This window comes from Sciurus vulgaris, assembly GCF_902686455.1.
Source record: "Sciurus vulgaris genome assembly, chromosome: 12".
Classification (NCBI taxonomy): Eukaryota; Metazoa; Chordata; class Mammalia; order Rodentia; family Sciuridae; genus Sciurus; species Sciurus vulgaris.
The window spans coordinates 73274037-73291282 of NC_136473.1; the positions used below are offsets into that span (position 1 = coordinate 73274037).

At 39.3% G+C, this 17246-nt stretch overlaps 1 protein-coding gene across 2 annotated transcripts in view; it reads left to right on the top strand.

Moving 5' to 3' along the window:
* Nucleotides 1-17246, top strand: part of KCNH1 (potassium voltage-gated channel subfamily H member 1) — a 441214-nt gene that overhangs the window by 109387 nt on the left and 314581 nt on the right. The window contains exon 6 of one of the 2 annotated variants that reach the window (XM_079107602.1): nt 13979-14452. In XM_079107602.1, the coding sequence (XP_078963728.1) occupies nt 13979-14452 (474 nt within the window). The remainder of the gene's footprint in view (nt 1-13978; nt 14453-17246) is intronic. The other variant, XM_079107603.1, reaches the window with a different exon arrangement.

A 17246-nucleotide genomic window follows, 5' to 3' on the forward strand; every position in this document is an offset into this window, starting at 1 on the left:
GAAAGAAATGAATGTACAGGTGCCAAGGTGGGTGTGTTTGGAGCAAAGCATTTAGAGAATCAAGGTTTCTCTTCATCCACTGAGGGAGGGTGTTTGAGGCTGTTGGGGATGATGGTGACTGGGGTGTTTGTGAAGGGTGTTTTTTTGTTTGTTTGTTCTGGTGCCTTTAAATGACCAAGGAAGACACTTTGGTAGGTGGAGTGGTGAGGACCCAATGGCTACTCTTTTTTTTTTTTTTTTTAATTTATTTTTATTGTAAACAAATAGGATACATGTTTCTGTTTGTACATGGAGTAACAGCATACCATTTACATATTCATAAATTTACATAGAGTAATGATGTTTGATTCATTCCATTATTTTTTTCCTCCCCCCCACCCCTCCCACCTCTCTTTTCCCTCTATACAGTCCCTCCTTCCACCATTCTTGTCCCACTCACACCCCCCATTAAGTGTCATCATCCGCTTATCAGTGAGATCATTCCTCTTTTGGATTTTTGAGATTGGCTTATCTCACTTAACATGATATTCTCCAATTTCATCTATTTGCCTGCAAATGCCATAATTTCATTATTCTTTATGGCTGAGTAATATTCCATTGTATATATATACCACAGTTTCTTTATCCATTCATCAACTGAAGGGCATCTAGGTTGGTTCCATAGTCTGGCTATTGTGAATTGAGCTGCTATGAACATTGATGTGGCTGTATCTCTGTGGTGTGCTGATTTTAAGTCCTTTGGGTATAGGCCGAGGAGTGGGATAGCTGGGTCAGATGGTAGGTCCATTCCAAGTTTTCTAAGTAATCTCCACACTGCTTTCCAGAGTGGCTGCACTAATTTGCAGTCCCACCAGAAATGTATGAATGTACCTTTTTCCCCACATCCTCGCCAGTGGCTACTCTTAAAGAGGAAGTTCTCTGTGTGACACCTGCTTTCTTCTGCTGCCAGCGCCCAAGGAGAGGACACGTGGTTCCCCCTAGAGTTGGTGATCTTGATGCTGCTGACTCCTCCCGCCCTTGTTAGGGCCCATCCCAGCCTTGGTCCCTTGGCTAGGTCTTTAAGTTCCCAGAAAGACTTCTGAGTTTGCCCACAATTTCGTCCAGTGCGACTGCCCAGTTCAAGCCTGCATCTTCTCTTTCCTGGCATCCTGCAGTAGTCTCCTGTCAGGCCTCCCTGCCTGGATCCAGACTTACCGTTTCCAGACTTTCTTCCGCATCGCTGCCTGTTTGACTTCACCAAGAGATCTTCAAATTATGAACCTCCTTTACTTAAAATTCTTACCTTTGCACCGAGGGTATATCAAGTTCTGCTTCCTTTATTTATTTATTCACTTCATTTCCCAATGTTGCCTTCTCTAGTCCCCCAGACACAACAACCAAAGCTCACCCCCAGTGCTTCTGCCACACTTGAACATTTGCTTGTCTGCCAAAAATGCCCTGGATGGGAGCTTGTGGGTCTTGTGGCTCTTCCTTCAAGGGGCAGCTTGATAATCACCTCACTCCTAAGTCTATTTTGACTACATAAGACAATTCATCGTCTCTTATCCTCTGGTGTTAAAGTACTTCTATATATACATTTCTTCCATTTTTGTTGCTTTGTATTTTAGTGATTTGTTTGTATATCTCTCTTCTGTTCTAATCTGGGGTTCCTGTGGGCAACTTTTAGTGTCCAACAAACATTTAATCAGTGGATGTTTTTACTAGAATATGAGCCCTTAAAATCTGTGGGGATTTTTTAAAAAATGCATTTTAACAGTCCCCATTTCTTTTAGTCCACTTTAGTTCTGCTGTTCATGACCCTTGATCCTTGGGAAAGGACTTTCTGTCCTTTCTTTTATCCACTGTGGGTAAAAGAATGAATTCCCTAGCTGGGCGTGGTGGTGCACACCTGTAATCCCAACAGTTCAGGAGGCTGAGGCAGGAGGATCAGCAAAAGTGAGTTGCTAAGCAACTCAGCGAGACCCTATCTTTAAATAAAATACAGTACAGGTCTGGGAATGTGACTCAGTGGCTGAGTGCCCCTGAGTTCAATCCCTGCTCTCCACCAAAAAAAAAAAAAAAAAAAAGAAAAAAGAATGGATTCCTGGAGGATTCCAGACTCCATGAACTGACAGCCAGAACCTTTCTGATCTCATCTTCTGCCTCAGCATTTACAAGAATAGGAATATATACATAAATACTTATGTATCTATGTTCTGAATTAGTCTTCATAGTATCTCTTTGGTGTTGGTTTAGCTTCATTTTTCAGGTGAAGAAATTGAGGCATGGAGACCTGGCTATGCCCAATGTTGGTCAACAATGAAACCAAGACCTGGGTTCCTGGTTGAGGCTCTGCCAGATTGAGCCTGAGAATCTGTATCTTAACCAACTCTGTGTCTGCAGCCCTCTCTCTAATGATTTCCCCAGACATCCCTCATTTTCTGACATATCCTGCCAACCTCCCATCTTCTGTCTCTCACACATTTATGTAACACACATGCCTGCAGTTCATATTTTTTAATTTACTTTTTATTGGTCTTGTGTGTTTATAGTTTATCCACTACACACCTACTTTGGAGAACAAAGCCTACCTGTGTTGAAATGAGCTCAGAATATTCTTATGGTGCAGTATAACTTTCAGAATTAAGATCTATACTCTCCAGTATGCTAATTTCTAACCTGGTGCAAACTATTGAGCAATTGATGTGGCTTATCTAAACTGAGAGGTATAATGGGGTTTTAAATACACATCAAATCTCAAACCTACTGTGAAATAAAGAATGTAGAAACATCTTACTAATCATCTTATGTGTTGAAATAATATTTTGGGTATGTTGGGTTAAATTACTGGGTTAAATATTATTATAATTAATTTTACCTGTTTCCTCTTCTTATGTGGCTACTAGAAAATTAAAAATTATAAGAGACTTACATGTGTGGCTCACATCATATTTCCATTGGTTAGGGTTGGTTTAGATTATGGGTTTTTGAATTTGACTTGGATATAAAATTTAGCTTCACCATATAATTAGATTTGTGGTTTTGGGCAACTTACCCTCTCTGGAGTACTTTTTCTTTGTCTATAAAATGAAGACCATGATCTACCTCACATATTGCGTTAGGACTAGTATGTAAAATGCCGAGGCCACAGCCTGGCATGGGACCATAAGGACAGAAAGTGTGGCCTGCAGTTAAACTTGTCAAGGTTTTCACACTGGCCGCTCCATTTAAAAACCTTTGGTCCTTAGATGAGTTACTTTACCTTTCTAAGATGTATTTGCTTATTATAAAATGGGAATGATAATAGTAGATACCACATGGAGTCATGAGTTAAGCAAATTAAAATATGTAAAGGGCTTCTTAATTCAGAATGGGACATAGAGTGAGCACCCCATAAATGATAACCAATAACATTCTACCTCATTCCTAGGGAAGAGCATCTGCTAGAAACTTTCCTGATGTTAAATGGTCCATGTGGATTCTCGTTTTTATTTTTATTTTTTCATGGAAGTATATATAATTCTAATATGACCCTAACATACAACATCCTTTGTCCATATCATGCTTGTTATAGTGTGCTAAGAACATTCCTGATATTTCATATTTGTCACACATTACACAAAGGGATTGAAATCAAGGTCTTGAAAAGATATCTACATTTTCCATGTTCATTGCAGCATTAATTACAAGAGCCAAGACATGTACATAAGCTAACTACCTATAAAGAAAATTTTATAGACTTATGCATTCAGTAGAATATTATTAAAATAGGGTCTAATTCTGCTACTTGCAATAGCACAGATGAACCTGAATGGATATTATACTAAGTGAAATAAACCAGATAGAAAAGGACTAAATTACATGATAGCACTTATACAAAGACTCTAAAATGGTCAGACTCATAGAAGCAGAGAGTAAAGAAGTGACTGCTAGGGGCTACAGCAAGGGAGAATGGCAGGTATTAGTCAACATGTTTACAGGAAAAAGTCCTAGAGATCTGGTGCACAACACAGCGTCCATGGTTATCAACATTGCTTCTTAAAAATGTAGGAGAGGATGATGCATAAGATAGAGTCATAAAAATGAGCTGCATAATAGTGAATGGATTCTAAGTTATGTTTATTTGAGGATGGAGGGTACAGAATTCCCTGATGAATTAGTTCTGGAGGTTTTCTTGAAGGGAGATATGAACTGCACATCTTTGTGGCACCAGAGCTGGAGTGGCATTAAGAAAACCAAGCAAGGAGAGTATTTTAAGAAAGAAAAAGTACAAAAATCTATATAAAATGCATGGAAGAGTCCAATGGATTTAACAACATTGAGATCATTGGTAACCTTGACAATAGCTACTTTATTAGAGAGTGGAGGCAGACTGAGGTATGAGGAGGTAATGTGAGGGGAGGAAGTGGAGATACTGTGTTTTAACTTCTCTTGAAAAAGTCTGACTATAAATGAAAATAGCAAAAGTAGCTGTAGTAAGAAAGGGAAGTTGATTTATCCCTAAAGGTGCTGATGGGATGATGCCTGTGTCCAAAGAGGTTGAAGGGAAGAAAAGAGGGAGTCATAGGTAGGGGTTGGGTGTAAAGTACTTGAGGAGGGGGGAAGAAGGCTGAGACAGTATTGGGAGGAACTGGCTTTGGGTGGAAGAGGACACTTCCTGTATTGAGACAGGATGAGTTAGGTGGATGAGCATGGAGGCCAATTTGTAGATACATGACCATTTGAAGATGCAGTAGTCTTGCTGTGGTTCTATCATTTTAGTGATTCATAAGGCAAAAACATGAACTAAAAGTGAGGAGTAGCAGAAAATACCTAAGAACTTAAGAGTAAGACTATGATCTCTCATCTACCTCAGCAAAAATCACTTCATATGCTGACAGTCAATTGATTGTTAACAGTTTCAGGGTAAGCATGGTTTGGTCTTACTTCTTTTTTAACCTAACTCAGTGTGGTTTGGGGACTGGGATTAAAGTCCCCAAACCCCTCTCTTAAAGAAGACAGGCTCTGTCCAATGTGACTGGTTCAGGATTTTAATTGAGAAGTCCTGAGGAAGGTCCACTGTGCAAGATGGTGCCTTCAACTAGCAGCTGGTTTCACAGGAAGACAGGATGGTATGTTGCCATCATTCAGGGGTTTTATAGATAAATAACAGTTTGTCAAGAATTGGTATACAATAGAAGAAAAGCATGGAACCAGTGATTGTAGATTTGGACTTCAAGGTCCCGTTTGTCATCTTCGATTTGGCTGTGAGCAAACCATTTACCTTCTGGGTCTATTTTCCCAATCTGCAATATAAACAACTACCAGCCTATTCAGCTCACAGATGTGATGATGTGTGTCAGTTTGCTGTGAAAGGTAGCCTGCACAGATGGATTGTGGTAAGACTTGGAGCCTTAGAGCTGGCAGCCTGCCTTCCACTCCCAGATTCTCTGCTTACTCACCCCTTCCATGACTCAGGGTGAGTCACTTCACCTCCATTATCCTGAGCCTCTATTTTCCCATCTGTAGACAGATCTCCCTCACAGGGTGATTATGAGGATTCAAAAATGCAATAGAGGATTTTGGAAATAAAAATGCCAGAGACGTGTGATAGATTAGTCAGTCTGATTTTCCTGTTCTTCCTCAAGGGAAAAATCCTAACTCTATTTTCTTTTCAGAATCATGTTTAAGATGAGCATTCAATAAAGGCCTATAATGAGCACTTCCTGTGGGCAGAGTCTGGCATTGGGTGCTATATGGGAGAGCAGCGAGGGAAAGAGTGAATTAGTGACATCATGCTAGGAGAAGTAGCATCTGCCTTTGGGGGAACTCCCAGTCTGGTTGGGGAGAGAGAACAGACACAATCTCTCTTTTAGGAAGTACATCCTGAAAGGCTACTACTCTATACTTCTGGAAGCTTCCATTATACAAGACTGATCAAGGGAATTCTCCATGAGCACCCTGTCTCCACCTGGGTGAAGGCCCATTTACACTGCAAAGCTTTTGAAGGCATCACCAAGCAGCTAACACAGGGCATGATCCTATGGCTGGACAAAGTCTGTATCCTCTGTTTTCACCATGTACCCAGATATTCCCTCCTTTTGGAGGTCACTATTCCCTTTCCAAAGAACCTGGAGAATGCTTTGGCTCCTGAAATTGGCAGTCATAGAACTTTATCAAAGTGATGCTTGTAATCTGACTTCCTAGTTTGAATCCATTCCCATACTCACTTCTGAGGAGGATGGGGGTCAGTCTCATGGGAATCCTGATCAATATGAATAATTTGTTATTTGTCACTGTACTACAAAAAGGCTATCAGAACCACATAGTTAACTGGATGCAAAATACTCTTTGAGTCAGGGAATTTTTCTTAAGGATATTGATTTCTGTAATAAAGTACTCACTGTGCAGAATTTCCATCTTGTTTCTATTTTCCATAGTGTCAGGATAACTGCTAAGAGTTCATACCAGAGTGAATACATATATATATGAATGATCTTAAGTCAGACTCTAAAATCTTGATCTTATGGGAATCATTCATAGCCTTTTACACAAACACTTGGAAAGAGAATGTGTCTCTTTTACCCACCAAATGTTCAATATAAATCTAATTGTGGAATGTTGATACCTTGTGGTTTAAACATGATACTGCATCCCAGACATAGGAAAAGAGTAAATGAATACACATTCCCATCATCTCCCTTTTTAAACTTAGCACCTTGGCTAATTCCTCTTTGAGTACATGTTGTAGGAAATAGCAGCTGAGGGTCAACATGGCATTTTTGAGAGATAGGAAGACTCTATTGACTCAGGCCTTTGCTCAACCAGGGCCTAATAGTGTCCTAGAAAAATAAGAATGGAAAATCCATTTAGAATAGTTATGGGATTACATCAATGGTCCAAGGTACAATCATTTTTCTCAGAAAGGGCATTTCCTCCTGAGAATTTGTATCAAGAACTGTGGAGCCCTATGCAGCTTTAGTTGGTAATCAGCAGGTGGTTTCTTGGTGGTGGATACTTTGAAGTTCTTGCTGTATAGTGAGAAAACTATTCACTATTTTGCAAACGATATAATAAATCTCTAAAAAATACCTCTCTTTTCCAGCTGCCTTTCCCTTGAATTCTCAGGACCCTTCATCGCAATATTTGGAATTCATCTGTATTTGGTTTATTTTTATTTTTTTTAATTTGTTTTTTTTAATTGTTTTTTAAATGAACACAGGAAGGATAAAATTCCAGGTGGGGGAGGAAAGATAATAAGTACTATCTTTTCTTAATAGATATAAATACTATCCTTTGGGGTCTTTTGCTTTCACAATTTTTTTCTTTCCACATTTTTTCTTGGTGCATTATGGTTGTATCTAATGATGGGATTTGTTGTTGCATATTCATACATGTATACAATATAACAATATAATTTGGTCAATATCACTTCCTTGTTCCTTCCCTACCTCCCACCCCTCGTCCATTTCCTCTGTTGATCTCCTTTCAATTTTCATGAGATCCTTACTTCCCTATCTTTCTTCTCTTTTTTTCCTCTTCAGCTTCCACATATAAGAGAAAACATATGAGCCTTGACCTTCTGAGTTTGGGCTTATTTCACCTGACATAATGGTCTCTAGTTCTGTCTATTTTTCTGCAAAATGACATAAATTCACTTATTTTTATGGTTGAATAAAAAATAAGTATGTGACTTGGGTTAGGCGTTGGTTTTTTCAATCTCTGGAGATCCCTCCAGGTGGTTGCATGTATCAATAGTTTATATATTTTATTACTGGATAGTGTTCCTTGGTATAGATGTATCACTGTTTGTTTAACCATCCGTCTACTGAGGGTGTTTGAGTTGTTTCTAGTTTTTTGGCTATGAAGAATAAAGCTTCTATAAATATGCATGTACAGTTTTTCATGAGATCGTAAGTTTTCATTTTTTTCTGAAATAAGTGCCTAGGAATATAATTGCAGGGTCATATGGTAATTGCATATTTAGTGTGATAAACTGCAAAACTCTTTCACGGTAGCTGTGGCCATTTTATATTCCTAGGGATCTAGTTTATCAGCATTTGGTATTGGTCACTACTATTTTTTATTTTATCCGTTCCGATAGGTCTGTAGTAATATCTCAGTTTTAATTTGTTTCCCTAATGGCTAATGATATTTAACATTTTTTCATGTGAGTATTTGTCATTCATGTATCTTTTTGAGTGAAATGTTTGTGCTTTTTACTCATTTTCTAATTGAATTTTCCTTTCTTATTGTTGACTTTTGAGATTATATTTTATAGATTACATATTCTAAATACTGTTGTTTGTTGGGTATGTGGTTTGCAAACATTTTTGTTTTAGTCAGCTTTTTTGTTGCTGTATCTAAAAGATACAACCAGAACAATTACAGAGGAGGAAAAGTTTATTCAGGTGCTCATGTTTTCAGAGGTCTCAATCTGTAGATAGCAGGCTCCACTTGCCAGATACCAAATATATACCCCAGAGGCCCGCCTCCAGTGCCCACCTCCTCCAGTCATACCCTACCTACCTTCAGCTTCCACTCAATGAATTCCCACCAGGGGATAAATTCACTAATTGGGTTAAGGCTCTCATAACCCAATATTTCTCCTCTAAACCTTCTTGCATTACCTCACACGTGAGTTTTTTGGGGGATACCTTACATCCAAACCATAACAATTTCTTTCCAATGGTAGCTTTTTATGCTCTTACAAGTCTTTTGCAGAGTATAAGTTTTAAATTTTGATGGAGTTTATCTTGTCAGTTTTTCCTTTTTTGGACTGAGCTTTTGGCATCAAATCTAAGAACACTTTCCCCAGACCTAGATCCTGAAGATTTTATCCAATTTTTTTTTTTACAAAAGTTTTGTAGTTTTATGCTTTACCTTAAAATCCACAGTCCATTTTTGAGTTAATTTTTATTTAAGATGTGAGACTGAGATAGAGGTTTTTTTATTTGGTCTATGATTTGCATTTTTTCTAGCACCATTGGTTAAATCAGCTATCTTTCCTTCTCAAATTACTTTTGCATTTTTATCAAAAATCAGGGCATATTGGTGTGGGGTCTATTTCTAGAGTCTCTGTCCCAGTCCATTAATCTCTTTGTTTACTCTTCTGCCAATACTACAGTCTTAATTACCGGTGACTATATATTGTCTTGAAATCAACTATACCAATTCCTCCCACTTTCTTCCTATTTTTAAACAGCTTTAGTGAGGTATAATGATTACACACACACACACACACACACACACACACACACACACACACACACAAACCCAAAACAAAACAAAAAACAAAAACAAACCCAAAACAAAAAAACTTTCACTTTTAATGTATGTAATTTGATGATTTTGAACCTCTTTATATTTTTTATTCAAAATTATTTTCACTATTCTAGTTCCTTTGCCTTTCCATATGCATTTTATTCTTGTGAATATTACAAACACTATTGCTAGCATTTTGATAGGAATTGGGCTAAACTTGTATATCAGTTTGGAGAAAATGGATCTTAGGGGTGTTGAGTCTTCCAGGCTATGAAGATTGGTGTCTCCATTTCTTTATCTTTTTTTATAATCAATATTTTGTTATTTTTAACATTCACATCCTATCCATATTCTGTATATTTACACCTAAGTATTTTTAAATGGTTATCAATGTATAATTTTGATTTCCTTTCTATTATATAGAAATGCAATGATTTTCTTATGTTTATCTTGCATTCCATGACCTTGCTGCACTCACCTCTTAGTTTTTATGTAGGTTCATTAGGATGGTCTGTGTAGACCATTATATCATTTGCAAATAGGGAGAGTTTCATTTCTCTTATTCTAATCTGGATGCCTTTTATTCCTTTTTGCTTTATTGTAATGGTGGCACAGTGTTGAATGAGGGTGATGAGAGCTGATATCTTGCCTTGTCCCTCATCTTTGTGGGGAATGTACTCAGTCTTTCACCATTAAGTATAATGTTAGTTGCAGGTTTTTTCTGTAGATGCTCTCTGTCAAGTTTAGAAAAATTGCCTCTGTTCCTTTACATTTCCCTTTCACTACAGCATTAGCAGTATCCTACACATTTTGATATGTGGAATTTTCATTTTCTTGAATTCAATCTTAAATTCAATTTTAAAATTTCTCTTCACACTTTCCCTTTGGCCCATGGGTTATTAAGAAACCTGCTAAGTTTTCAAGTGTTTGGATATATTTCCTGTTATCTTTCTGTGATTGATTTCCAGTTTGATTTCATTGTAGTTGGAGAACACAGTCTGCATGACTTTCATTCTGTTAAATTTGTTGAGGTTTGTTTTATGGGTTAGCATATGGTCTGTCCTGAATGATATTCCATGTGCCCTTGAGAAGAATGTGTATTCTGCTCCTGTTGGGGAGAACATTCTATAAATGTCAATTAAGTCCTATCTGGTTGAATTCATATCCTTGCTAATTTTCTCTCTAGTTGTTCTATTGGTCATTGAGAGAGGTGTATCTGTTTCTCCTTTCAGTTCTATCAGTTTTCGCTTCACGTATTTTATAATCCTTTGTACATACACATTAGGATCCCCATATCTTCTTATTGGGGGGATCCTCTTATCACTATGGGTTGTATCTTTTTATCTCTGTCGCACAGATAATTTCAATTATAGAACAACAATTTCAGGACAATTTCAATGGTTTTGTCTTCAAGTTCACTGATTCTTCCTTTTATATTCTCCATTCTGCCATTGAGCTTACCCATTAGATTTTTTTTTTCTATCAGTTCTTATATATATATATATATATATATATATTTTTTTTTTTTTTTTTTTTTTTTTTTTTTTTTTTTTGGCGGTGCTGGGGATTGAACCCAGGGCCTTGTACTTTGCCAACTGAGCTATCTCCCCAGCCCTATTTTTTGATTCTAAAACTTCCATTTGGTTCTTCTTTTTATCTTCCTTTTTTTTTTTTCTGAAATTGTTTTTCTTCTTCTTCTTTTTTTTTTTGCCTATCTGCAGTTCCTTGTTACAGTATTTTTATGATGACTGTTTAAAAGTCTGTGGTCAGATATTTCTGATCCCTCTGTCATTTTGGTATTGGCATCTATTGATTATCTAGTCTTCATTCAGTTTGATATTTCCTTGTTTTTTTGCATAACGAGTCATTTTTAAATTGAAACCTAGGCATTTTGAGCATCATGTTTTAAAACTCTTAGGTAGAGCTTTCGTTTTAGGTGACTTTCTAACTTTTGTCAGAGGCCACCTAGATTTCTACCAGGTTGGGGTAAAAGAACAGATTTCCTTCTCAGCCTCCTGGGACATCGAGGGTGTGCTCCTTTTTGTTTCTAGGTGGGTGCGGGAGCTTCATCTCCTCACTAAACTCACACTGATCCTCCCTGGGTTGTAGGGGACTAGGGGTGGTCTCATTACCACTGGGTCCTAGAGAAAATTCTAACTTTCCTGGGTCTTCTGGGACCTGCCCACTGCTGGTTCAGGGTCAGGGTGATAGTCCAGACAGTCCAGAAGATAGGCCTTCTCTGGGGCTTCATTGCAGCCTTGAGAAAGGGGAAGTCAGGTTTTCTAGATAGAGACCTGGGTGGGAGTGGGCCCACGACTTTTTCCTGTAGTGTATAGCTTTAGTAGAGTGATTATTATCCAATAGCTTTCTCTCTTCAGGCCATCCCTTTCCTAGTCTTTTGACTGGAGAGAGTGGGCTTTTTATTTATTTTTTTCCTTATACTGGGGATCTAACCCAGGACCTCTCACCTCCCACAGGCTACCACTGAGCTATATCCCCAGCCCTTTTTTACTGTGAGACAGGGTCTCATTGAGTTGCTCAGGCTGGCCTTGAACGTCAGTCCTGATCATCCTGCCTCAGCTTCCCTGGTAGGAGAATGGGCTTTTTGTTTGGCCTCTTTTAATCTATACACTTCTGTATCTTCATGTTCCTTGCTTCTTCAGCTCCAGGTCTGGGAATATATGAGACAATGAGGAAATGTAGGGAACTCACTGCTGTGTTGTACCTAGCTGGTTTGCTTTCTTTTCTCTACCTTTCTGACTCTTTTATATTTGTTTTACAGACAACGTCCAGGGCTTCTCATTGTACTTGAGTATTCTATCTTTTCCAAAGCAGACGTTCTATTCAATTGATTTTATTTGCTTTATTTTTAGAGCCCAATATTCTTTCCTGCCTGAGGTCTTGGGACCTGGCCTTCCTTGATCATACTTGTATAAGTTTCTTTTCATGTGGAAGGGAAATTAAAATCCCAGGCCTAAAAAAAGCTCTGTAAGGTGGTGGAAGGGGTGGAAAGAGAACCCCTACCTGGTGATTCCCATGGATTCTCTGCATTTTTAGCTTTCCTGAGTCTCTTTTAAGGGCTGGGGTCAACCATAGGGAAGACAGGGATGTTTTTGTTTACTAGAGGGCCTTCAACCTCTAGAGGTAAACAGAAGTTGCCATGACATACGAAAGGGCTTCACCCTGAGATTTTCAGGAACCTGTGAGTGTCACAGAGGAGTAGCGAAGACTCATTTCTAGCTTGACTTGTTCTCAGAAGGCACCTCATTTTGCCTTTGACTCGTTGATGGTAAAGGTCATCTGTGATCCTGTCTTAGAGCCAACCTTCTTCCTGTGCAGTCTGCTTCTTTACAATCCTGAGTTACTCAGGGAAATGAATTAAGCTTGAGGTGGAACGGCATGAGGTTTGAATTTAGCTAGATGGAGTTTGGAATCATGGCTCCATCATTTGCTAGCTCTGTGTTTTTGGAGTTCATTCATTCACAACCCTGGGTACCTACTCTGGGCCAGCCATCATGCTGAGCTTGTGGCATATGGTGGAGAGTACACTTCACTGTTCTTTTCTCTTTCTAGCCACCAGGGGATCCAGCTGGCTTCACTTCAAATATATATCCAAAATTTATTCATCACCCCATCTTTTCCCCAGGTTATTATAGGTACCCTGATTCTCTTTCTTCCTTGAATCCTGTGCCCAATTCATTATCTATACAGTATCCAGGGTGATTTTTCTTAAAAAAAATGTATCAGATTATTATTCTCTTGCATAAGACCCTCATTACATTCAGCATACAGAGAATAAAATCCAATACCTCCCTGTGGCCAGTCAGGGTCTGCGTGGTTTGGTTTCTGCTTTCTTCCCTAGGCAACTCTAGCATCTCCTGTTTCCCCAAGCTTCCTCAGTGCCCTTCATCCATACAGGCCTTCTCTCTCTTCTTTGTAATTTATTTTTTATTGGTTATATTATAATGACACATAATAGTGGGATTCTTCATGCCATATTCATACACACATTACATAATTTGGTCAACCTCGTTCCCCAGTGCCTTCCCCTTCCTCCACTTTCCCCCTCCCCACACTGGCCTTCTTTTTTTTCCTGAAAACATCCAGCTTGCTCCATTCTGAGGTTATTATACCAGGGATGCTGTCTGCCTAGGATAATTTTTCCATACAAGTTTGAAAGGCTGATTCTTTATTAGCAGTCAGGTTTCTCCCATCCCTCCTCCTCAGTCACATTTGATTAATTTTCTATTTCTCTCCTCCCAGGACTCTTATTTAGCTCAGACCACAATTTGAAACAACCCTTGATTTTCTTACTGGACCGAGCAGGAATTGAGTTCTTTTCTTCATTGCCATATGTCCAGGGCCTAGACCAGTTCCTGGTACAGAGCAATAAATATCTGTTGAATAGAGTTGCTCGATTCTCTTGAGCCTCTGTTTCTCACCTGTCACATAGAGCAATGAACTAAAAACAAGGTTGTATTTTGTGTCTTGAATTAATGAGATAACAAATCCATGTGAAATATTTGGTACACTGCTCAGTTCACGATAAGCCAGGTGATAGTTTGTCATTGTTTCAATATGATTATTTCTGTTATCGTGTTCATTTACATTCTCCCATCCTCCTCTAGCACCTGTTATTGTAGCTAATGATCCATACAGAGTATGCTGAGCATTTGTCAGTGACAGATGCTGACTGGTTAGATGCTTGCAATTAAATTCTAACTTAGTGCTCTCTTGGCCCTGTTTCTCTGTACAGGTCCTGCAGCTGGGCTCAGACATCCTTCCCCAATACAAGCAAGAGGCACCAAAGACTCCCCCTCACATCATCTTACATTACTGTGTTTTTAAGACCACGTGGGATTGGATCATTTTGATCTTGACCTTCTACACAGCCATCTTGGTCCCTTACAACGTCTCCTTTAAAACCAGGCAGAACAACGTGGCCTGGCTGGTTGTGGATAGCATCGTGGATGTCATTTTTTTGGTGGACATTGTGCTGAATTTTCATACCACCTTTGTTGGACCAGCGGGGGAGGTGATTTCTGACCCCAAACTTATCCGCATGAACTACCTGAAGACGTGGTTTGTGATTGACCTTCTGTCCTGTTTGCCATATGACGTCATCAACGCTTTTGAGAACGTGGATGAGGTTAGTGCCTTTATGGGTGATCCAGGGAAGATTGGTTTTGCTGATCAGATTCCACCACCACTGGAGGGGAGAGAGAGTCAGGTACATCCCTCAAATCTCAGACCTTGTTGTCATGTCTTTAAAGCTGAATTAAATGTGGGTGGTCAACAGAAGGGTCATGAAATGGGTGGGAACTAGCATGGCTGTTGTCCACACTGGAGGGAGCATGCTGGGTAGCCATCCTTGCCTGCTGTTCCTGTCCTTTGGAAGCTTGGAGGCCCTGCATGTCAGTGAATGGGTGTGGACAAGACCAATGGCTTACTTTTCCTCCATGTGGAGTTAAGGCCACTGGCTTGGGGAGGTGAGACTGCAGAAGCAGTCGTGCATGACCACTGCACTGGTGAATCTTCCTCTTGGTTTTGAATGCGGAATGTCTACCTATTGATTGTTTTAATTACGGGAACTTTTTCTTTCCTCTGCTTCTGAACTTTGACTGTTTAATAGGCAATTAACTTGTGGTAATGGATACTGTTCTCCTTCAAGTTTCTCTCTCTCTTTCTCCCTTTTCAGTAAATGTTGAAATGAGTTATTTATTTGCTAAAGTGAGTTTTGGAGGTGACCGTTTGCTGGAGTAGTAAGTGATTAGGAGTAGCGTTTTGAGATTGTTAGTTTTGCAGTCAATGGAAGAAATATAAAGAAGATAAAGATCTTACAAATGTGAGGACATGCCTGAACAGTCATTGTCTGAATGAATGGGTGCCTGGGACAGTTGCAGCAAAAAACCACTGCCGGGCTGGTTAATAATGGCTGTCTTCTTTGAAATAGCAAAAGGATGTCAAGTTACTGCAAAGAAAAATGCCATATTCTTATCTCACTGGTGTTCTGTGGGAATTATTCCTGTTTCTATACCTACTTGACACTCCAGATGGATTAAGATAAGGCAGTTACTTGATTAACCTTCAGACTGGTTCAGCCACCCACTGGGTTCTTGTGGTCTCAGATGCAGAAGGTTCCAAGGATTAACTGGGTAATACAGGCCCACTCTTAGGGCCAACAGACTTGTGGCTCAGTCTTGGGAGAGTTGAAAGGAACAGATTACTCCCTTCTGGGATATGAAGACCTGGACATAACTCTGTATTTTACTGGTGGCATAATGATGCCCCTCTGCCTTCAGATCAGTACTAATGGTTGCTGAGGTTACCTGCCCCTTCCTCTGGAAGAACTGACCAACTGACTACTTCTCTCTGAAGTGAAGAGTAGCTCTTTCTGTAAAATGATGCCAAGTGTGAGCTGGGAGGAAAGAGCTTGGATGTTCAGATGCTTTAGATTCAGAACCACCCCTGTGTGCTGTGTTTTCATATATTTTACAATCCCAAGGACTAATTCTCTGGGTAGCTTCTGTGGATTTTGCTGGGGGATTAAATGAATTGAAACTGATCGTTTACAAGAGCAGAATCATCTCTAAAGTGAATGTTGGGATTCTTAAATGTGAATTTTAGTAGATGTTTGGAATGTGTTTCTTTGAAACATCTCTAGGAAATTTTATGTTAGTGAGGGAAATATGTTCATTTTGGCTTAGGTAATTCACAAGATTTCTCTTAATCTAAAAGAGCTTCTCATACACATATGAGAAATAAAATTTAACTTTAAAAAAGCTACTTGAGTTTGTAAGATAAATCATTTGCTATTTGTAGCAATGACACTAAAAATTTATAGATCAATAGAACAGTTCTTTAGCTTGCATGGGTTCTCATTAAAAATTGGCAGTTATAGGCACATGTATAAACTTGTCTAGATAACTTGATAGGTTGGTAGAGCAAAGAGCTTGTCCCAAGGGATTGTGTATATTGGGTTGGAATTCCTTTTTGAATTGTGAGTACCCTTGATGGTGGTTTTTGATTTCTAGATTCATGAAATACATTGGTAATAGGAAAAATCTCCATTTTCTATGGTTTTCCTGTTGGTAAAGGGTTTACTTCTTGATCAGAAATAAAAATAAAAATATGAAAGGGTTACGGCCCTGATTGATTTTATATTAGATGATTTATTTTAAAACTTTGGCTGACACCTGTAATAAAGCCCTTTGATAACAATTGTGGTGATGTGGAGGGAGATCAGCATAAAGAAACTGAAAATGTGGTTTCTTGTCCTCGTGGTATCTATCACCTCTTAGGACATCTGGGGCCCTGGTGCCTGTTATTGAGATTCTCTGGATCACAGTTTTCCAGTTTAGATCTTGGGGGTGATACCTTTAGGAGCTGCCAGGAAGGTGTGGTTTGGACAGTGGATTAGTTGAGCTTCCTGTCAGCAATAAAGGCTCAAGTCTGGTGTGTTCCAAGTCTCACCTGCATTTGTCCCACTTCCAGAGGTTGACTGTAAAAACAAGAGGCCTTGCCCCTGACCTTCCTAGTGAGAGAAAGATGAGGGTGGCAGGGTTCTTAGCAGATGGTAAGTAGACCCACTGGAGCTCAGAGTCTGATGGGACCACGGAGGTCTTCTAGTTCAACCTTCTCAGCTCGCAAGAAAACAGACTCAGAGGGGACTTGACTCTCTCAAGGTTTCATAATAAATCATATGTTCACAGTAATAATGAGTCCCCTTCTGACTCTTCTCTATTCTTAATAGTGAGATATTTGGTAAAATTGGGCCAAAACATTTATGAAGTGAGTTGAAAGTGACCAGGAGGCTTCTGATGTGTATGTGACTCACTCTTTGGCATGGAGGCTTGTGGTGGGAAAGTTGGGCACTGGGTTTGGTGGGGAGGAGGCAGCTGAATTTTTCCCAAGGCAGCTGTGTTTGGGGTGAGATGGCAGTTTCACATGCTTGAGGAGGGTCAGATCTGCTGGTATTCAAGAGCAGTTCTTTTTGTGAAAAGTCACCATTAAATTAGTGGGGA